The 23010-nt window shown below is 42.0% G+C and overlaps 1 protein-coding gene across 1 annotated transcript in view; it reads left to right on the top strand.

The window, feature by feature from the left end:
• Positions 1-23010, top strand: part of PCSK2 (proprotein convertase subtilisin/kexin type 2) — a 101002-nt gene that overhangs the window by 11107 nt on the left and 66885 nt on the right. Inside the window, exon 2 of the mRNA XM_040553141.1 lies at positions 7963-8067. Coding sequence (XP_040409075.1) covers positions 7963-8067 — 105 coding nt within the window. The remainder of the gene's footprint in view (positions 1-7962; positions 8068-23010) is intronic.

Genomic DNA, 23010 nt, shown 5'->3' with positions numbered 1-23010 from the left:
CTGGCTCTGTCCTGCAGCAGGTTGCCACCATGAGAAGCAACAGTGTAGAAGAAAGAAGCAAAGTAAAAGCTCATAGATAGAATGATCTTGGTGTGAAGAATATTTGGGGTGTGAAAACTTTCACAAAATACTACTGTCTTGGTGGATGCTTTGAAAACACAGAAGAGCCTTGAAAGAATGCCAGGATATCCAGAGGCACTACCCCATTGCTCCAAATAGGAGACAAGTGTGAACAGCAAAAGTTTTGTTGGCCTGTGGTCATAAAACATAATGCCTGGACTTGCCTGAGGTGCTCCTCTTCTCACAAGACATATGAGGGCATAATGATTGCTAGGCCTTCATTTAAGCCTTTCCACCCAACAGTAACAATCGCCAACTCCAAGTAATGATGATCTGGATCAATCCAGACAGTGCAATGTTATTGTGTAAGCAAGAACATCCTTCTCTAAATCTGAAGAGTATCCTGCTTTGGCTGGATTCAGCAATGCACGTGTAGAATCAATAATGTGTTTTATGGTTACTAGGGAGTAACGGATAAAACTCTCTAAAATGCACAGATCCATTCACATAAGCTAGAACGACTCTTTTAAAAGCCTGAAATGGCTTGTCCAATTCGCTGATAAAACTAACAGCAAATCCCCAACCTTGTCGCTGATGACTGTTGCATGCTTGTGGGATGAAGCTCTTCAGTGACAAACTTAACGGTGACATAAATACAGTAAAACATTAAGCCTCTATGAGTCATTCAATGGCAAATCAAATTCCAAGTATCACAAAGTTGAAAACAAACCAATGAGGCAGTTTCTTGCAAGCACTTGGAAGCACTATTTTTGTTAGTGTGAGAACAAAACTAATGAGAAAATGAGAGTTAGACTTTGAACATCAGAAGCAACCTACCTGAATGCGTGTAGCTGTGTTTCTCTTATGGTCTCTGGAGCAAGAGAGAAGCTCCTGGGGCACAGCTCTGCTCAGTTAATGTGGCCACCTGAAATAGGTCAGATGAATCACGCTCTGAAAGTGCCTCTTTTTCTTTTTTTTGCTGTGAATTGTCTGGGGAGTTCAGATGAATTCCCCATGGACATCCTGGACATGTAAGCGTAATTCCTGCCCCAAACTGGTTCAATTTCTTCCGCTTATTTCTCTGCACTTACTCATGTCCAGCTATCAGGAAGACTATTTAACCTTGTGGTTGCTGCATGCCAAAGGACTAGAGAAAAGACTTCCAAAAAAAAAATCCAAACAAATATATTCTGCAGCATTTGGGTACCACACACCTGACTTTATCATGTTTCTAGAGGAAATAACACTTCAGAAACCATTGGAAACCACGATTGCTGGCTTGAAAAAGACTAATGATAACTTTTAAGCAATGTTGTCATGTTCTTACAGGATAACCAATATCCTAAAAAACAATAACATGTCCTTGTTACCATGTGTATTACAATATTTCCATTGACTTCAGGACAAAGGAAGAACAGATCAATGTTCTCCAACCAAGTAGTCACAATCCTTTCTTATTGCTGCCTGTAGCTGTTTCCCCTGAGAGGTGGTTGGATGCACGTGAAACAGAGCTGAGAACATCTCTAAGTAACTAAGCCAGGCGTTTCTGAATTACTCTGTAGGAGAAATGTTGAACTCTGTTAATCACCTGGTTTCACAGAGATTGTCTTCTACATGAGGGATGTTTTAATAGGAGGTTTATGTTTTGGCAGTGTTGAAGCTGTGGCTAACACCTCCATGTGCCTGATTTGCCAAGATAAGCGTGATTAGGCTTCGTTATTACTTGGGTGGAGATGCAGGTGCAACGCAAAGTGGGCCAGGCAGACTGAGTCACAGCATTCGGGCCTGGCCTGGTTGCTCCAGCTTCCTGAGCTGCTCGGAGCATGTGTGGATCCTTAGCTCCACCTGAGCTCCTTCGGCTGAAGCTCTAAGTAATTATAACAAACTAATGAGAAAGTGTGAAATCCTTGCCTGGGGCCTTGGGGACACAGGGGACTGGATTTCACGTTGAGCAAGCTCTGGCACAGCTTCAGTCCTCTGTGCTGTGTCGCACTTCTCCTCCACCAACATCTGAATTAATCCTTTCTTGTTCGGGCTTTGTTCTGTGCTATTTCCATGCCTTGGGCTGCCTGCATTTCTAGCTGGCTCTACTCTTACATGCTCCTCGTCACTATAGTGAGTGAGTGCCTTTGACTTCAGATTGGGCTCCCATCTGTGTATTTAAAAGTAAAACGATTTCTAATGCTAATTGGGGTGAGGGAAAATGAGAGAAAGAGAGTTGAAAAATTCATATTGAATATTTATAAGCATCCTCAGTGCATTTGGTGAGACTGGGATGAAAAGGTTTCTAAAAGGTTTCTAATTTCTGCTGTGAGGCACTTTGTTGCACTTCAACTCTAACAGCAGCTGAAGGAGTGGAGCCTGTGGGGCCCACGAAGGCTCCCAACACATTTACTTGTGCCAGGTTTAGGCTGCATTTTCCATTGGTGTAATTACTGAGCAGTAATGGGATGAAAGAGCTCACCTGTGTGGATTTATGGCCCCTTTTAAAGTCAGGAGCTGTGCTTAGGCTCTGTGGAGGAGAGATGCTTTGTGTTAGTGTACTTTTTTTTTTTTAATTATTATTTAAATTGAGGGTGGATAGTTTTTTTATTATTATCTTTTTTTATTATTATTTTTTTCTCCCTTTTGAGCAGACAAAGGGTTTCTTCAGCACCAGCATTGGTTTGGGTCCCCACATGCCTGGCCCCATATTTGTGCAGGCAAGGAGCCCCCAGGAAGGTCTCAGACAGCCTGCCTGGATAAGGACTTCTTGTGACTCTTACTCACCTACAGATCCCATTACACTGAATTCAGCGATGATCAAGAACAGTGACCCTGGGGTAACTGTTATTAAACATTGCATCTTTTAATTATTTTGCTCAGAATAAGTTGTTATGGACTGTTGGCTCCACTGGTAACTTGGGAGAGGAACCTTAGCAATAGGTTCAGGTAAGCTGCTTTAGGATGACATGGTATCAGGGAGAAACCACTGGAAGCCAGACGAGAAGCTTGAGGAGTACTGGAGGGATGTTCTTACATGATGCAGCAGGACAGGCTGCCTGTGAAGTCTGGGCAGAGATCAGTCTTGTTAAAATAGGCTGGGGCTGTCTGATCTGCTCTGGATTTCCTGCATGCACCATAATTTGCTTGTGAGACTTGCAAAATAGAGCCCTGAAGCGAGGCAGTAAAATTTGGTGTGAAAGATAAGCCTGGGAGCCAAGGTTCCTCTTTAGGTTTGTGTTGTATCTGTCACCTCTTAAAAGTACTGACAGGCTGTGAATGCTGGACCTCTCACCGAGTGCCAGGTAAAACACTGATCCCGCTGGCAGCTCTGGTCAGTATTTTTAAGCTTCTAGTTTTAGCATTTATTGGTGCTTCAATACACATTTGCTACAGATATGCCCTGGCCAGATTACACTGATGCTTTTGCAGTTTTTTTCAGGGTTAGCTCTGCCCAAGGTGGCCCAGGTGCTACCGGTTTAGAGCAAGAGATGGTCTGAGTTCAGGCTTTCTGTGGCTCCTTTTCTTTAAACCCTGGCATCGCTGTGCAGCTGATCTTGATGTCTTTTGCTTTCAGACAGACAAAATTATGCCTGGTGCTACTGTGTATTGTGCAAGAGAAGCCCGAACAAGAAATGCAGTTGGACCTTCTCGGTCAAGCAGATAGAGCAGGATGGGAGCCATCTGCCCCACCAGAGCTGGTTGCTGCCCTGTCCTGGATCAGGCCCGCGTGGGGAAGAGGCTGCCCTATGCCTGCTTTTTCCTTCTTGGAGCAGATGAGTAGCCAGGGGCTCAGCAGCAGACTGCCTTTCTCTCTCCTCCGTATCGCTGTGGTGCGGTGCAGCCCCTGAGCCCTGCCAGGAGCAGTCACCTGGTGGAAGGCAGCAACAGGGAGCAGCCGCCCAGGAGCAGTGCAGGGCAGGGGAGAATCGTGCAAGCTCTGCTTGCAGTCTCTTTGCCCATGGTTAACACAGAGTAAATTTCCTCCTCTCTTGTCTTGCTCAGGAAAGACTGCCGAATGAAAGGAGGGGAGCGCAGGAATGGGAACCATGAGTTTAACTTCTTTTTGTTTCAATAACAGTTGCACCTGGACAGCTCCATTGCAGCAGTAATCTGATAAAAGCAGACATGCCTCAGAGCCACAGGTACACTGAAACAGTACATGACACAAAGCATTCCCTGCTTCCTTCTATACTGAATGGTACATCCTAGCCATTTTTCTTTCTAGATAAGACTCTCCCATTTAAAGAGTTATTTTCTTTCTTCCATTTAGTTGAGCATTGAAATTTTAGAAGTAATTTTCTGGTCCTCATCCTTTTCAGGAAGGAGGTTAAGCAGGATTTCATCTTTACTTTAGGTAGTACTTCGTCAAGGCGGTTTCAAAGCTAAAGAAAAGGAGGAAATGGGCTGATGTATGAGAGCTTGCTCCCCTTGCTGTGTTGAATTTGTGAATTTTCTTTCTTCTGTCTTTTTCACCAGTAATTTTATACAAATTATGGCAAGTAACAAAGTGCCCATAATTCCTGAGGTTTTCAGAGTCCTTCTTTGTATTGGGCCATATTTATACATCAAGGCAATTGTAGACCCTCTCCTAACTCTTAATAATCCTCCTTACGTTAATTTTCAAGTGCTTTCCAGTAATTATTTATCTTACATAATTGCTATTTTTACTGCGAGGGCAGGAAGCTTTGGCTTACAGAAAGAGCCTGAGCCACAAGGCTGAGTATGTTACTCTCCCATGTTATGTGCACAGCCTGCTGCTGAAAGGGATTTTACTCAAATACAGTCCCAGCTTTACTATGAGCATATTACAGAGCAGCTGCTGCTGGTGAATCTTTGGAGCTGGTAATGCCCGTGAGCCCTTCTGTTTTCATTTCACCTCATTGCGTTCAGCGTCCATCTTGCTCTGCAGAGCTCCTAATGAGTGCCGACCTCCCGGAGAAGCTAATAGCAGGATCGTGAACCCTGCTGTGAGGTCCCTGTGTCCTGGCGTTCGCTGCTGCGGAGAAGTTACGGGGCCAGTAACAGGAGCTTATCATAAATGGAGCACTTCTGTGGCTGCTTATGCTATTCACAGGTTTCATTGCAAAATCGTCATCAAAGCAGGCGACATCTTAGGCACTTTGCTGGCATCCGACTTCTCCTGCATGCACATTCATTAATTTTAAGGATTTTCTGAAGAGATTAGATTCTTCCTGCCCATCTCTTGGTTTCTGCTATTAAGAATTCATAGTTTGTGGTGTTTGATCGTGTTCTGCGTCAGATATTGCCTCACTTAGCTCCCTTCCTGTCTACCCTCCCTTAACTCCATTGAGGAAGTGTGAAAACTGCAAATCATAAAACGTCTGAGTTTCCCAAAGGTTACTGGGACATTTGTGGAAAGAGTAGAAGAGTCTGATTTAAGTGAGTCGAGCTTCTCCACAATTTTATCCATGAATCTGGTCTCTTCTGTTGTGATACGAACTGTAGTTGCTTTCACACATGGCCAGAATTGAACACATTGACTTTAAAAGTTTACTATAAAATAGATTTCTTCATTCTGATTGGTAATAGAACTAGCCCTGCACTGAAAATGAACCGCAAATACTTGTCATATATTTCCAGATATCTTCAATAGTGCTGAGAGTTTTCCTTAAAGGAAGAACAAAAGATTGATATTTGACTGGCATTGATTTGAGTGGTTGATACTGAGATACAAAGAAGGAAAGCAGCCTGATTGCACTGAGAGAATTAGAGGGGAAATTGGACCACAGCTTCTGCTGCACAGTAATGGTTAGCACAGCTAGATGTATTTCAAGCCATAACTGATCTGACTACTAAGATTTTTCCTGCTTATTTTTGAGGTGTAATGTATCCTACATGGAGGAAGAGCCATTTTCTGGAAAGTCACGCCTATTGACAATCTCTGCATTATGGAAATACCCTATTGTCTGTTTGGTGAAGACACCAGGTTTAGGCTTTTCAAACATAGAACACAAACCTGTTTTGTTTTGTTTTTTTTAAGAAGAGCTAAAACCAGATAGCCTTTGAGTCTTAATAGGTGTGGCTAGGAGGGTGGGTGTGAGGTGTTGGAGACTTCTGTGGCCACTCATGTGAGCTTTTTGTAGTCTCATTTCTCCTTCTGACTCGGCTGTGTTGTTCTTCACATGTGTATGGAGCTGATACAAAATATTCTGGTTATTTGCCCAGAAAAGCTCTCCAGACACCCCTGCAAATCAGCTCCAAGGGACCACAATGATTTTGATGAAATCTCTTTGACCTTCTATATGCACGTAAAAGTAGGACTTTTTATCAGACCAGAATGCTTTGATTTTTTTAAGTTACTTTGTATTAATATTTAATTCAAAAATTTGCATTTAAAATTTAATTTTAAAAGTAAAAATGAAATGCTTTGATTTCATTGATATTGAGTGTTTGAAATAACCTAAAAAGAAGGCTTTGCAGAAGAAATAAAAACTTAGTCATTTTTGGAATGTGCCCAAATGTAAAACTTTCAGAATTCACTGTGAAACTTCCATTCCCACGCCACTCCACATAAATGCCAAAATATATTTGCAGAACTGCAGCAACCATACAGATAAATGTAATGAAACAGGAGATAATTTCATGTCAGGAAAATTATATCTGTGAACTGTATATACCCATATACAGGAGTAGATTTTTTTTTTTTATGACAGCAAGGTCCTGCTGCCCTTATTCACCCCAGGTTTTCACAATGAATATTCTGTCTAGACTTCAGCATCAGCTTTTCAGTAAAGAAATTTGAGCTCCTGGTAAGAGGTTTACATAATTATGAAGTATAGACGATAAAAAAGAGAGGGACAGGGCTGTCATGGTGGTTCTGGAATATGTCTTCTAAGTAATTACTTTACATGCAGGGTGATCTAATGTTTGAAGTTGAAATGTTCACAGCATTAACATATAACTTCTCAACAAGAGCTCTTTTTTTTTTTCCCAACTTCTACAAGTAGAAGCTTAGCTTAAGAATGTGCAGTTACTTGTTTAGATTTAAACATTCAGCCAGATTGTCCCTGTTAAATTGGAATGAGGAAAAACTGTAGAATTTGAGATGCAAATGGAGCTTTCTAATAGACTTCTGGAAGTGGTATGTTACTCTCTTAAGGAAATGTCTGTTCGCCTTCTCAAAGTGAAGTGTTTGCTAGCCTTCTGGTTGCTCTCTGCTAATCGTGCAGAGAGAGGTGCTTTTAATAAAGGAAGAGTATCTTTCTTCCCTGGCATCTGCCTTAGGTGGGCTGGAAGGCCCTCAGGAGGTGTTTGGTTGTTGTTTAAATGTCTTAAATAAAAAGTTTGTCTCTTAAAGCTGTGAAAGACTGTTCCCACCCTGACACTGTGCAGGTGTCTGTCTGTTTTCTTGGTGTTCTTTCTGTATTCCATTTTTAAATTGTCCAGAAGAAATTCCAAATACCAGAGAGTAGAAATCACTCTGCTTTCTGCCTTACTGCTTATGGCATCAGCTCGGGGCGTTATAAAGGCTGAGGAAAGCACTTGTGTAACACCTTATTGCTGAAGGATGGCTTGTGATAGTTTCAAATCATTTGAAGTTCATTTTGTTCTTTTACTCTGGCCTTTTCAGGAAGTAGGAAATTATCCTGATGTGATTTGGGAAGCCCTTCAGAAATATTGGCACTTCTGCCCTTAAACTTCAAGTGAAAGTAGTACCAAGCATATGCAAGTAAAGTTACGCATCCTCAACCTGTAGCAAAGACCCTTACTGCTGATGGGCACCCATTTCAAAAGTAACTTGGAAGTGACATTCTCAAGAGTGCCTTGGGCCTTTTGGTGTAACTTCACAAGTCTTGTTTTACAGACTTCCGAGTCACTTCACAGGTAAAAATGTTCCGTGTCATTCTTGTTAGGTAACATCATTACCTAATGATGTTTTTTCTCTCTTTTCCTCAGCTCCCTTTTCTAGATACTGGTTACTTCTTTTATCACAATGGCATTGCCAAGGCCAGGAGAAGACGCAGTCTTCAACACAAGCTTCACCTGGAAAAGGACTCCAGGGTAAGTGGTTTTTTCATTATTTCACCATTATTTTCACTTTTTTTTTCCCATGTGACACAGCCTATTTTTTGAGCTCAAGATGACAATCAAATCTGTTGTTATGCCTACATGCTTTTTACATGCTTTATTTAAGCTTGGTGACTGCCATATGCACACACCTCCAAAGGTGCTCAGCTATTGTCTGATTGTAAGATTGTAACACTACAAATACCCCACATTATCAGAGATATATCCCCTCTCCAATAAGACTAAGTGATGCCATAGCCTCCAGAGCATCTCAGCGCACTCTGTACCTGCGCTTTGGAAAGGGGCTGTAAAGGGTACGTCCCCTTTACAGTTGCCTCCTGCTTCCTGCTGGTCCCTGGGTTATCCAGCCTAGAATACTTTATGGTGTGAACTGCGACATTTCCTCTGTGGTCACGCGGGGATTTTTTCTTAGGGAAAGTGCACACCCTGGATGCTCTGAGGTTGTACGCTGTCAAACTTAAGTACTTCTTTAGAGATTCCTGCTCTCATTCTGCAAGTCGTATGTTCAATTTGCAGAAGCATAAACCCCTCAGGACAAGGGCTAGTAGTAGCAAATTATTTTTTATTTTTATAATACTGGGCTGGAGTGGGGCCAGGTAGCACAAAAAGTGTATTTACTGCCCAAATAAAGTAGATAAGCTTGAGGAATGATATCATGACAGCAAATAGATTATTTTTTAATCCTTCAGTAGGCTTTAAACTCTGTGCACTGTGAGCAACAAAAATAGGGGGGGAATAATTTTATCCAGACAGAATTTTATTGCCAGACATTATATGTTATTGGAACATGTGAAAATGAAAAAAAAATGAGTAGGAAGAAAAGAGGAAAAAAAGAAGTTAAATAGGATTGTAATTGTTGTGACACCACAGGAAGCAAGTTTTGTTGAATTTCCAACTTAATTTTCCTACTTGTGCAGAAATTTCAAGTGGTTCTGGGCTCAGGTCCAGTGGAGATGCACGTGGCCAGTTGTTCCTGTGGCTGGGAGCTGTGCAAGTGAACCACAGAGCTTCCAATGCTGCTTGTCCCCATCACTTACTTAATCCTGAGGTGCTGAGAGCTGGCAGCTTCCTTGGGACTGCTGCTGGTCTTTAAGTGCTGTGTTTCTTCCTCGCTCCCTTTTCTAAAGCTGTTAGCAGTTGGAGTCAGAGGGGTATGAGGAAGAGACCCATTCAGCCTGCCGAGAACAGAAATTCTCAGGCTTCCTTCATTTTGTTTAGCAAGCAGGGATCAGAAAGGAAACCTTTCAGAAACCATGTACAATTAGTGAATTCTATGCAAATGTACTGTGAGACAGGTGTTTCGTTACCTTGTACCAATCTTGTTAAAAGCCATGTCAGAAAAGGCATACAGCTGAGGGAGTGCATTGCGAGCTACTGGCTGAGTACAGTCGTTGTCCAGAGTGTGTCCGTACCAGAAACAAATATTTCTGTAAACTTCTGAAAAATTAACAAACATTTCTATGCTAGTTGTATGAACCCCCCAATTCCCATTGCAGCCTCAGTATTAGATGGCTGAGCAGTCCCATCCCAATTCCAGACTGGCAACTCCATTGACTACCTCTAGACTTAGTGCCTGTAGTAGCAAAAAGCTATTAAGAACAGCTTAAATGAGTCTGTCTTCTCTTTCAGAAGTGTTGTCTTTTGCAATCATCTGATATTTGTGGTCTCTAGGCTCTGAGTTGTTTCTGTCATGTGCAATAAAATCTTATTTTTGCCGTTAATCTCCACTTCTTTCTGGTGCTGCATACCAATGCCCTGGCTCTCCTTGGGTTCAGTAATAAAGCCCTGTGTCTAACTAACTAGGAATATCTACTGTGTGAGGAAAAGGGTGCTCCTGGGTGTATCCTGACCACGTGAGTTGCGGTGGGAGATGGAAGCACTGAGTGGGATGGAAACAACATTTCCTTTCCACAAGTGACATGACGCTTTCTCACCTAGCCCTACTACTTAACTCTGCCCACTTAGATAGTCCTTGAGCTCTTATGATATCATACAGGTCGGTCACTTTTTGTAATATAGTTTGAGAGCAATTAAAAAAATTACTTTTATTTTCCTTCTTGCTTTTGTATGTGGAGTTTGGAGAAATCATTAAAATTCCTGTCATTTTTGTGTATAAGTGAAAACATCAGTTGTGTTGACAGTACTTAATTTCAAACTCCAAAAATAATTTCTGAGTTTAATGGCTGCTTTCTACACCATTTATACTCAATTTTACTTAGCAACAGATGTCGGCACTGTCATGGTTAATATGTTAACACATGAAGCCAAAAATAAAATGCTAGCGAGGAAGCAAACTGACTGCTTGCACCACAGGGCCTTACAAACCTCTCAGGAACCGCTACGGCACATGCTGCAGTTGCTTATCCCTACCCAAATTCTGTGAGAAAGAGGGCTACAGTTATTCTGTATACTTTTCGCTTTTACAGGGATTACAGTTCCTAGTTAATCTTAATTATTAGTTGAAAAACAGCACAGATGTTCGCTCAATTAATTAATGTTCTTTAATCAAGGAAGTCCCTTGAGGAACCATGTCAGTTTTTCAAGAGTCTGGGGAGATAGATGGCAGAGCTCTATGCAAACAGGTTACTGCATCATTTTCATGCTCTGTATGTCTTTTGAAATGCTTCAAAAAGCTTTTTTTTTTTTTTTTTTTTTTTTTTTTAGCATAACACTTGCTGCGTGTTTTTACCAAAATAATTTGGAGATCTGCAAAACATGCGGAGCAGTTGCATGGCAAGTCATCGCTCTCAAGAGAGCGGGCGCGTAGTGTTATTAAGATGCCTTCCTAGAGATCCAGTAAGAACTGAATATTCATTCTGAGGAACAGCCTCAGATACGATTAATTTGACATTATTTAATACATTAGTGTTGCTGAAGCCTGAAGCAGCACTGGCAGCAGGTGAGGGCATGCATAAAAGTGTCATTTGCGTTGTGCTATTGAGCTGTTTGAGGTAGAGGTGCAGGTGCATGAAGCTCTGTGGCTTTTGCTGCCAGCAGAGTCCTTCCAGAGACCCTCACTTTCAAGATGGCAAATGCCAGAGTGCGTTGAACTATCTCAAAGGGAGGCTGTTCTGTTACTGAATTGCATTCTGCGAGGTACAGAGAACCTGCCAGCAGAGGTTTGTTCAGAAACAACTCTTCTGCATCAGTTGCAAATTTCCATATTTTGCAGGTGCACTTGTATTTTGTTATTTTTCCTTACATATCTTTGGGGCTGAATAGGTTTTGGGAAAGAAAAAAAGCCTCTTTAACATGTTTACACATGAAAGCTGGAACTTTGAATGAGATAAGACATAGCAGAAAGATACCCAGCACTCTCGATGAGAAATTGCATTTTCTTCTGCCTTTATCTGTTAATTCTTTCAGTTGAAATTTCTCAGACCAAAAGGTCAGCCATCAGGCTTGGTTTGATTGGGATGCTTCACTTCAGTAGCTGCTGTTCTTTGCCCTGGAGCTGCAAGCAAGGAGGCAGTCCTTGCTCTGGCCTGTGGGAGGAGGAAATAACAGGGTGGCAGCAAGGGGTGTCAGGAGTGTCATAAAGTGTCAGGAGTGACATAAAGCCAGTGAGGAGCCAGAGCAGGATGGGACCAGACATCAGCATGAAGGTGAGGAGAGAATAAGTGGGACGGGCTGGAACAAGAGCCCAGAGTCAGAAAAACGGTTGAGTGATTGGGCACGGAGCTTGCTCTTGAGCTGAGGAGGGCTTGGAGAAGCCCAGGAGTAGACTGAGGGACTGAAAAGAGAGCAGCCACACTGACGTGAAAGTACGCTGCCTCCTGAGCACAGGGAACAGTGCAGCTATAGCTAGGTGACATTTTCCACGTGAAACTTCCCTGGGGGCAAGGGGAAATACAGCTTCTGTAAGAGCAAACTTTTTTATCATTATGTAGAGCACTGGGACCTTTCAGCAATGTGATTGCTCTGGAGAAATACATCAGAAATATGGAGATATTTCATACTGTCTTGTTCGTCAGGTTTCCTGTTTTTGAAAGTACAGCAGAGGCAGGATGGGATTGCTCCACCATAGCTGAAAGAAAGCCATGGGATTTCCTTCATTTTCATTTTCAAAACTGCTTCAGATTCTGGGTCTCTATAGGAAGACTAAGCTATATTATTAATACACGTTTTGAAAAGTGGCCACATAAATAAAAGGAAAGAAAAAATACACAGTCCTTATGTTACCTTTTAGAGCCATACTTTTGTATATTTGCTGTTGTTGGGTATCTTCTGTTAGTAAATAGTCTTCCGCTGAAGGAGCAAGAGTTGAAACACAGTTTGTTCTCTCAAAGATTATTTTTGCTTTCTTTCAAGTTTTAGATAAAACCATTCTCCTCCCACACAGTCTCCCCTGTCAGACAGCTGCCAAGATTAATCCCACTCAAGAAAGCAGCTTTAATATACAGAGCAGAGCTGAGTCCCATTGCTGATATCTATATGCAAGTGCATCTGTGTTGGTGCTAGGGGAATAAATATATATGTGTGGAGAGGGGGAAGGTGCAATGAAAATCTTCCACTGAGAGTGAGTGAGTTTGGCACTTAGATGATGACTTCTCTGGAAATAAACATCCCGGGGATGGCAATTGTTTTTTTTCTGAAAGGGGTTAGGTTGGGAGGCTCAGCTGATGCACGTGCCGGTACAGGTGTGCAGCTACTGGATGCCCGGGGTTACCAGTACTCCCAAACTGCTGCTGTCATGAGACAAGGGAAGCGAAGGGATCTATAAATGCAGAAGATACAAGCTTTTAATTAAATACATCACAACCTTCCATATCCTTCCTCACCTTAGCTCCCTGCTGTGCCCCTGTAATGTGACTGGCTTTTGGTTGGGCCATTGCCTCGGGTGCACTGATGGTGCTGCGCTGGGCTTTTTCTTCACCAGCCTCATTAGTCTTTGTCGGCTCTCTCAGTAGTCTTATCTTCCTCTCTCTTTGGCTCTCTGTTTTTTGTTGTGCTGGGACACATGGCACCCAGCTCCCTTGCTGCCCCACCACTTGCCTGCTGCATGAAGGCAGAAGTGCCCCGTGCTGCCAGAGCCTGCATGTTTCATCCGCGGTCACCTCCAATGGGGGGAAGGAGAGCTGGCAGCTTGGTTAGAGCCAGTGCTGCTTTGCAGGCAGCTGCCCTCAGCAATGGCACTGCAGCATAAGCCAACTTTCAGTGGCCTTTCTGGCAGCAGTAGTGAGAGGCTTGACATCGGCTAAAGAGGGAGCCTTTTATCCCATTCCACTTGATGCCAGCACAGATCCTGCCTTCTGCAGAAGTCAAGATGTTCCTGATGAGATCAGAAGCCAGTTTTCCTCAGTTCTCCAGTGAGCGTAGAGCAAAGTGACCCGGGGCTGCGAGCAGCAGGAGCCATTGCCCTGTAGCTTTCCTTGCAGATTTGGTCAGATCTCTGTAACTGCTGATGGAGGTGTGACCATCCTTCTGGTACCAATGACAGGCAATTCTGTCCCCGAAACATAGCAATAACATTTTAATTATATTTATTAAAATGGCAGAATTTGGCTTCTTCAGTCCTGTTCCATGTCCCCCATTTTGCCTTCCCAACTTCTTGGCCAGTGACCAGTATTGTCTTTCCCTGATAAGCTCCTGAACAAAGCTTGGAAGGTATCCTGAGATGCTTCCTGTCTCTGGGAAGAGAGCTGCCTCCCTCCCAGAAGCAAAGGTGCAGCAGTACCCAAATCCATCCCATAGGAAAGGGGCAGCACTTGGCCTGTGCACTGCTAATGACCCCTTTTGCAGGCAGAGGGATTAATTTCCATGCAGTTCATCACAGCAGTGACCTCAGATCTGTGGAAAGCTTTCAGCTTCGGTGCGGAGCAGCATCATATAAAGTGAGCATAGTGCCCAAGACTTACTGCCCCATCTTAAATCGGGGGGAAAATGGCAGGTCCCTCGGCCAGTTCTCTGCCACACAGGGAGGTGTGGATGTGTGTGTGAGGATAGAGACAGAGAGAATAGCAGGATAAAAAACTCTTTGCATTTTCAGCTCTTTTATGTAAATTGGTGCTGCAGATGGTAGAGGTGACAGACTTCCCAGTGAAGGCTCTTTGGAGTTTTGCCCTAATATATGGTCTGACTAGGCTGACATGCTGCTGGTAGGATCACGCCTAAGAAAAGTTTGGAACTGCTGTCAATTTTATGAGACTGTTGGGCAGTATTACACAAGCATTGGTGTTATCCTTTTGGAAGGAAATGGAACATTAAGTAATAAAAGCTCTGTTTAAGTACCTGTAATAAATATTGAACGACCAAGGAAAACTCATTAGAGGAAATATCTTCTTTCCAATGTGGAAACAAAACCAGCCACCCTCCAACCTACACGCTATTCATTAAAACTGCATTGCCAGCTTGATCACCAAACAAAAGCTGAAGACATCTTTGCCAACACGAAGCATGCTGGGCAGAAAACAGACAGTGTCTTCCATGAATGGATCACCATTTTATCTGTTCCTGTAGTAAGTTGTGTTGCACTTTATCCAGTGCATGTGAGGAAGGGCTTCTGCGAGCCTGTTGCAGTTCAGGGGGAGGCCTGATTCTTTTATTAACAACTTTCTCAGATTGACAGGTTCTTGAACTGTATTTGTTTTGCTTTCCCATACAGGTCAGGGTCCTTTTCCAAGATTTAGTACTTCTAATTCATAATGAAGCTAGATGGCAAGCATTGTAAGAGGAGGGAAAAAAATATTGAATGAGCTCTAGTCATCCATATATATTAGATAATCTGGTAAGTGGTCTGGTGTATGTCTTGTTACTGAGAGAATTTACCACTTACATGAAACATTTTGCTTTTATGATATTTAGACAAATTGCAGATAGTGGTCAATCACAGCTAGTAGGACAAAGCTAAGTAACGGTAGGAAATCTGCTGGACGTGTCATAAGATCTTTGCCATTCCAAGAAAAGTGAAAATTCAGTGAAGTAGTAAATTTGGTTCATGACTGTTGTCAGTGCATGGCTCTTGTCACTGCAAGTAGTGATTGCTAAATTCCCTATGATTGCTTTTTGAAAACTGAACCTGAGGGGGTCCTATTTCTAGCTGTCCCCAGCCTCTTATAAACTCTGTACGTGCCCAAAAAGAGCTGGATGAAAATGAACAGCCCACAGAAAGTCCTGTGCAGCTGTTTCACAGAGATGACCAACAGTGGCTCCAGCTTTAAGGCACATAGTTGCTCTTTAATTGAGATATCAGGAGATACCTCATAAGAGCCAGTTTCTATAAGAAGAGTAAAAAGAAATCTATAAAAGTACTGAGGCCTAGAGTCACTCAGACACTTAAGCTGTCACTTAGGTTGATGCAGGAGTCTTCTTCACCTCTGAGGAAGTCTGTTGAGCATATAGTGAAGAATTTCCAGTTTCCAAGTTTGAATTCCTGATGTTAAGTGCAATGTTGCTGGCTTGTATATGTAGGCTATATATTGTTTCCGTGATGTGCAATGCAGTTCTAATGTAAACCATCACAACACTGCTGAGTATAGAAAATAGAATATTTCAAACAATTTGCTAGTGGAGCGAATGCAGTTATATCCAGCCCCATGTAAAAGCTAAGCTGAATTGCCCTATTACTTTGCAACTAGAAAGGCAGTTATGGGGATGGGAGGGGAACAGCAAAAATCAATCCAGCAACATCAGCATTAAAGAAAGTTGGAAATCTCGTATAGATATATTGTATGAAGAAGGATCATTAGCTCCACATATTAAAATAACAGACTATCAAAATGACACTGAGCTCAAACATGCATGTGGTTTTTATGGAAATACTGTATAACTAAAATTGCAGGGTAAGCTAAAACTATTGCTATTAGGAAAGAAAGAAAAAAAAGTACAGCAAGATAATAGACTGGTAAGTGAAGGCAATGCTTTGTAGACTCCTGTGGAATTTTCCAAAAATAAAAGTACTGCCACAGTGCAGTCCTTGTGCATGGGGGCCGTGGAGTCCACGTGGCCAGGGGTTTGAAGTGAAGGTCAGAGAGCTGTCGGAACGGGCTCGGGCTGGTTCTGCCCCAGGCCTGGGAGGGTTCGGATGAGCTCTTGGCATTGCTTCCAGTCCCATGTTGTATCATTTTCATAATGCTGAAAGTGATACTCAGGATAACATGGAGTAAGGTGATAAAGTGAGCTCTATCCCTCAGAAATATATTGTAGCCACGTGGGAAGTTCAGTAATTTTTAGAAAGCTGTTGAGACAGCTGACCACCTTCAGCCTCCCCTCTGCTCCCCTCAGCAAATTGCTGAGTTGGCATTAGTTACGTTTCTGATCTTTGTTCTCTTGACAGCACCCTCGTGCTTCAGTCTCCCTCTGATTTTTCTGTCTCCCTCTGGTTTCCTGTCTCAAGAACAGTCTGAGCATTAGAACGGGCATTGCCTTTGTTATTTGCCTGTGCAGCTTGCAGCTTTCACTCTTTGATGGGGTCTGTTTAATGTTGTAATGCAAGCAGTGGTGAGAATATGCTCCGCTTATGCTGGTGAGATGCAGGCAGGTGGCTGCTGCTAGGCCTTCTCCAGGCTGCAGTTGTGCGGGCGTGCACTGGCCCCACGTGCTGACACTGATGCGTCTCCTTGCTCTTGGCAAGGCTCAGTTCAGGACAGCCGGGATTGCCTTGGAGGAGTTCAGCTGCAGCCTGAGAGCACTCGTGCTTGGTGATGACAAAAAGGTAGGGTGCAATGCGTGCTCTCCCTTTCCAAGTCACTGATGCTCGAGCTGTGATACAACCCAGACTGCCATGCGAGAGCCCGTCTTCAGGGTTAACTTTAAGTTTTGAGAGCCTGTGTACTGTACAGCTGTACTTTCTTGTTGTAAACAAATTAATTGTATACTAGAACTTCCCCAGGAACAATACAAGGCATTTCATAGTCTATTTTCTTCTGGAAAATCCCTAATACAAACACAAAATTTGGGATACTGGAGACTGGAAAACTGCATGAGAGTTAAATCCTTTTAAAAGACTGGAAATAAATGAGTTGACATATACATTGGGAATAATCTAGAATTAGTCAAAATATTGTACTATTGATAGCATATGATGCCCATGTATTTTAGACTTTGCCACAGCAGATTAAAAATGGACAAAAATTAATTTCTAACAGTTTATTCTTTCTTGATGTCAGTAAATCAGCTGTTAAAACAGACTTTTTATGTGTACATGAGATGTACAGAACCATTAATTTTACATGACATTCACTGCACTGCCTTGTACTTATTGACAAGGATGAACAGTTAAATCAAAAGCAACATAAGACTGGAACATTTTTTGCCTTGGTGTAGTTTCTGGGATATCTGAGGGAGCTGTGATGTTTAAAAACAAAATAAAAAGCCCTCTCTACTAAGAGACTTGAGCTAAAAGAATTGATATAATGGTACAAGTTAATGTATCGCATAATAAATGTATTATGTAGTGCATCCGCTCATGCCATTTAACACGCTTTACTGTTGTTTAAAATTTGATGAGTGTTTCCTTTGTGAATGTCATTTCAGCCTATTGGTTTTTTGCAATCTGTTCCAAACGCTGTTGCTACAAGCATTCTATGTTTCCAGATCTGCAAAGCATGTGTGCTGTATCCCAAATATAAGATTAATTTTTTTTGCCACAAACTCAACAGCCCAGAAGCCACCAAGGATTTATAAATACATCTGTGAAATCATTGCTTGCATGCGTGATGCGTTCCATGAATACAAAAAAGAGTTTAAAAAGGTCAGAGAAAGTTGATTGCAGTATTTGGAGATAGAATGGAAATGAATTAAAGGTTTCAATTTAAATTGTTTCTGAATAGTTTTCTGCAGTAATTATTTGAAGCTGCATTGGAACATGGCTTCTCAGTAAAATGGATGCCTCGAACGTCTGAGAATAGCCAACAGTAATTAAAATGCTAATATGTATGTCATGGGTTGATGAAGTTGCATAATGCTTCTTGGCCTTGTAAACTTCCATGCTGAGGGGTAGGACAGGACTGGGTAGAATAAAACATTGTGGAAAGGCTAATAAATACCATAACATCGCCACGTGATTTATTTATTTTTCCTCCTTAGGTCCACAATATCAGCTCCACACTGTCATAAATGGGCTCTGGTCAATATTACAACTTTGTCTGCTTACATGAAATGGTATCTGAATGGCCTCATTTAAGTAAAGATACTGCTTTATGTTCTATATTGACACACGGCTACTGCTGAGAAGAAATACACTCTTACTATGCGTACAGAGTTAATATTTCATAAATGTAAATCGTGTGTCTCCGTTTATTTTACCTTCATTGATTGCAAGCTTTATTCTTTCGTACATAGGAATGCACAGTTATGGGTCTGTGAGCCTTGCAAACTTGAAGTCTTCACAGAAGAACCAGGATTGCCAGATCTAATTGTTTCTTCTATGCTACTGGTCTTACACTAAGCTGATTACTGCTTGGCTCCAGCTTATGTAACACTGCAGTGCTATGCTGAACATTAATAGCTGGTTCTCTTCTTCCTCGCCACCTCCACACACTCTCTCCTCTTTCTTTTCTTTGGAGGAAGTCCAGGTGCATTGGTTGCATCCTTGTCAAAAAGCAGAAAATCAAATAAGCCTTAGTGGCGAGAAGATGCCCTGTGTTTTGTCTTGAAGGCTGAGGCTGAGTGATTGATTACATTTGTTCCTATCTAACTTGGCTTTGTCATCTAGCAGATATGATAAACTCAGTCCTGAGCGTATCTTCTGTGTTACTCCACTGATTTCCCTGGCGCTCAGCCAGCTTTCCCCTGCAGAGCTGCTGGATCGCTGGATTGCTTTTGTCCTACACGTGGTTCAACCAAAGTCAGCGTCGTTGTGCCTGGAGGCATTTGCTTCCTGGTGAACCAAGGAGCTCTTGGCTCTGGCTGGCAGCTGCTATCCCAGCCCCTCTGCTTGGTGAAACTGCATGCTAGGCAGCGTCTGCAGAGTGTCTGAGAAATGTGAGGTACCTTTTATAAGCCCTATAAGTACCGTTATCATTGCTATTTTCTCCATCTCAAAACAGGCTGAACGTTTCTTATAATAGCCTGCCTATCACATTGTATGGGTCTGACACTGTGGGGCAACAAGCAATCTCTGACAGTTTGGACAAAAATTCTGATTTTCTAAGGCCAGGAGACACTACCGTAATTGAACAGTGCTTTCTTTATTCTCTTTTATGAACTGTGATGCTATCATGGGAAAATGTTCGTTGGAATCCATTTTATTTCTTTTGGAACATGAGCTTTTCTTGGAATGATTCCCTTGATTGCTATAGGAAGAGGATTTCTGTCTGGACTACTTGTTTTCTGAAAAGAAGAAGGGAAACCTGCATATTAAATATTTTTCCCCTTGTTTCCTGACCTAACCATATTCATATCACATAATTCTCAAGGATCTTTTTCCCAGTTGTGCAAGGCATGTTATAAGAAAATCTTAAGAAAAATTTTCCGTAGGGCAATCAAACCAAAATTACTATTATTTTCCTAAAGGAGAAAAAAAAAAAGAAAATTTCAATGGCTTTATTTCTGATCGTGTAGCCACAAAGTAACAGGAACGTAGCCTACATTTTCATACTCAAAATAATGAATCAGTCAAAAATATTTTATTGCACTAAATTATTTCATTTAGTTAAAAGTTTGTTTCAACATTTCCAGTTGGAACTTTTGTAGGATTTTGTTTTGTGATCACTTTTGATGATTTTCTTCAGTTTCAGTATTTCCATCAAAATGAAAATCCCATTTCCAGATATCCATAGGTCTAACTCCATTTTCCATAATGATGTAAAAATTGCATTTCATGCAAGGACAAGTAGGTAGTACGGGACAGCCTCTGAAACAAGCACCTGCTTTTTGTCCAGAACTGCAGCCATCTTCTGCTCACAGAAAAGGGGAACTCATTGTCATCGAAGGAAGAAACTTCTTCTGCAGCAGCTTGCCATAGCAAAAAAAAAAATACATATTTTTTGTTTAATTGCAGTGGTGGTATATGCGGGTCTTGGAGCAATTTGGAATTTAATTACGAAATGTTTTCACTTTTGCATGTCGGGGAAGCTTGAAAAAAAATCTGAGTGTATGAAAGAAACACAAATTTCAGATTAGGATTAGAAGGTATGAAGACGGACATTGCTTTTAGGAGCATGAGTGAAAATGAAGTCTACTTGTGTCGTGCCATTAGCTGTGGAACACTGAATGTTTTTGCACAAGGAAAGGACATCTTTCAGTAAAGACAGCCGTCTACCTGAGAATGTTGTTTGTCAGGAAAATCTACCCATTGTGTTTTTCTTATTAGCACTGTTCTTAAGAAGCGTGTGCAAGGTGAATTACCTGCCTGACTTGAAACAATGAATAATTCAGTCTAAACCAGAAAGTAAATTAAATCTTTCCAATAAATCTTTCCAAATACTTTATATCTGCCTGCAAAATAGACGACTGAGAAAAAGACTGGTTTGGTGATTTTGTACTTGCAGATCTCCCACTGAAATGATCAGCCTGTCCATCTGAAATAATTTGTGGTATTTTACAGTATATAATGAACTAATCATTAACTACAGGTTTCAAAACATGCTTCAGATATGGATTATGCCCATTTTACAAATGCTGGCAATAAACAGAGAGGATTTTAAAGTTTCCAAAACAGCATATAGCAAAGCAGAACAAAAGCACGAGTAGATTCCAGATGCAGTCTGCTGTTCCAAAGGAAGGAAAAAGAAAAGAAAAAAAAAAAGGTTGGATTATAGCCATTTGTGGTATTCAGTGGTCTTTACAGCACCTGGGCAATAAGAAAACTGATATGAGAACAGCGGGGAAAAAATAAAAAACAAGAGATTAGTGTAGATCCTCTGAAGCCCGAAAGACTTAAACAAAGGACAGTAACCTTAAACTGTAATTACTGTTGTCATTTAGTGTTTCCACATGCACGATCTAGAGGCTCAAGGGAAATTACTGTGCTAGAGGCTATCTAAGCGTAAAATAATAACAGAGTTGCATGGAAGCATTTGTCCCTGGGTATGATGCGGCACTAGTGGTCCTGCCTCCGCTCCTGTCCCTGCTTCCCCAGGGCTCGTTCCAGCTTTTCTCAGGACTGCGCATCTCTGTCCTAGGTAGCAGCAGCAGATGGAGAAAGCACGTTCGCCTCCAGCCTAGTAGGGATTTGAGTAAGGGGTCTTTGTGCTCAGGAGACCGTAACCTAAATAACATTTTCATTCTTTGCTGCTCAATAAGTAACTCCTTTTTTTATATAAACTAAGCCCAAGTTATTTGGCTGAACATGCTACAATTTATCCATTTAACATATATAGCTACAGCATTTTCCAGAAGAGAAAATCCAGCCCCCAAGCCCTTGCATTCTCCAATGGAAGAAGAAAGTTAGGGAGCTCGGTGTCTTTGTGCTACTTCAGGCTCCCCAGAAACGTGTTGATCAACAGGGGAAGGGGTGGTTTGTCAGAGAGATGTATCAGTGATTTCTCAGCACTAGGGTTGTGTAGGTGTTGCATAGGTTTTATTAGAATGTTTGCTCGTGGAATTCGTAGCTCTCTTGGGTCTCTGCAAGGAGGAAGCTGGCATTTAGCTCCTTCCACTTCTCCTGCCCCAGCTGCCAGCAGCAGCAGTGTAACACCAGGACGAGGCGTCTTTTTAGCACTGCCTCCAAGCTGAGGTTCTGTCTCCACTGAGGACATTACCCGTAGATGTAGATGTGCAATGAAATGAAAAATAGTTTTCATCTCCTTTAGGAGGTAATTTGAAACCTCTTTTACTGTGTTTTCTCTGATTAAAACAGCAGCCGTTTACCTACTTTGACTAGGGATTTGGATGAAAGACATGAAGAATGATTTCCTTCATTTTTTTTTTTTTTTTTTAATCAAGTTCTAAGTTAAACTGAGAGGAGACTTAAGAGGGGGACAAATAGCAGACATTTCATCCCAGTTGTGCCTTTATTTTTTTGTTGTGAGGGTTGACAAACAGGAAAGGGCATTTTTTCTTTTCAGACATATTTTCCATAAGAACCTCAGATACTTATTTTACTGGACAAGACAATAGTTTTCCAGGACTCTGTTTACATAACAGATGTTAGGGAAAAACAAACAAAATAACCATCTGCTTCCTTCATCCCTGATCAAATCATGACCTCCATTGCATGCTTGTGTAAGGTATGAGGGACTCGTGCTTTCTGCCTGTCTAAAAGTTGCCTTCATGGTGAGTTGCAACACAGAGAAGAGAAACTCCCCTGGAGAGTTTTCAGCACCTATAGGCAACTGTGGAAGAAGGTACCTGGCGTAAATGGGAGGGAGAAGTACATGAAGCAACAACACATAGCTCAAGTGGGGATCGCACTGGGATTTTTACAGCATTTCTGTGGAACCGGGCACAGACACTTGTGGTGAGCACTCACAAGCCCCAGGAGGGACATGCTGAAGAGGACCTGTCTGGAAATACATACTGACTGACCGGGCACTGTGTGCTGCTTCTCTCAGCACCCCTGCTCCCTCTTTCCACCTCAGTATTTCAGCATCTTTTCCTCACTGGTGGGTTGTGTTCTGATTTGGTTACTTCTTGGAAACAGACATTGGCCCTTGAAGCGAAGAATAATATCTTGTCCTCGTGAGTTCAGCCCAGCATGACTGAGCTTGAGTTCAACTGGAGGGAGGCTTTTAACAGTTTTTCTCCTCGCGGGGATGGTGTTAAACACAAGATACAGACATTGCTTCAATTTGCAGCAGTGAAAATCTGAAGTAATTTCACTGAAATAAATGGAGTGAGTCTGTATTTACTGTTGGGCAAGAAGAGATGGAACCTGGGTCTTTGCACTTCTGGAGAATTGAATCTCAGCCAAGAAGCTAATAAATGTGCGCTGTTGTTCCACCATGGTGGTTTCACCCGATGTTTTTCTCAGCGGTGTTCTGAGTTTAGATAGTCCTGCCTCCTCCGTCCTCACTATTTGTTCCTCTGACCATT

The sequence above is a fragment of the Cygnus olor genome, chromosome 3 (genome assembly GCF_009769625.2).
Source record: "Cygnus olor isolate bCygOlo1 chromosome 3, bCygOlo1.pri.v2, whole genome shotgun sequence".
NCBI lineage: Eukaryota > Metazoa > Chordata > Aves > Anseriformes > Anatidae > Cygnus > Cygnus olor.
The sequence above is the reverse complement of the archived record's forward strand: the minus strand, read 5'-3'. Positions and strand labels throughout refer to the sequence as shown.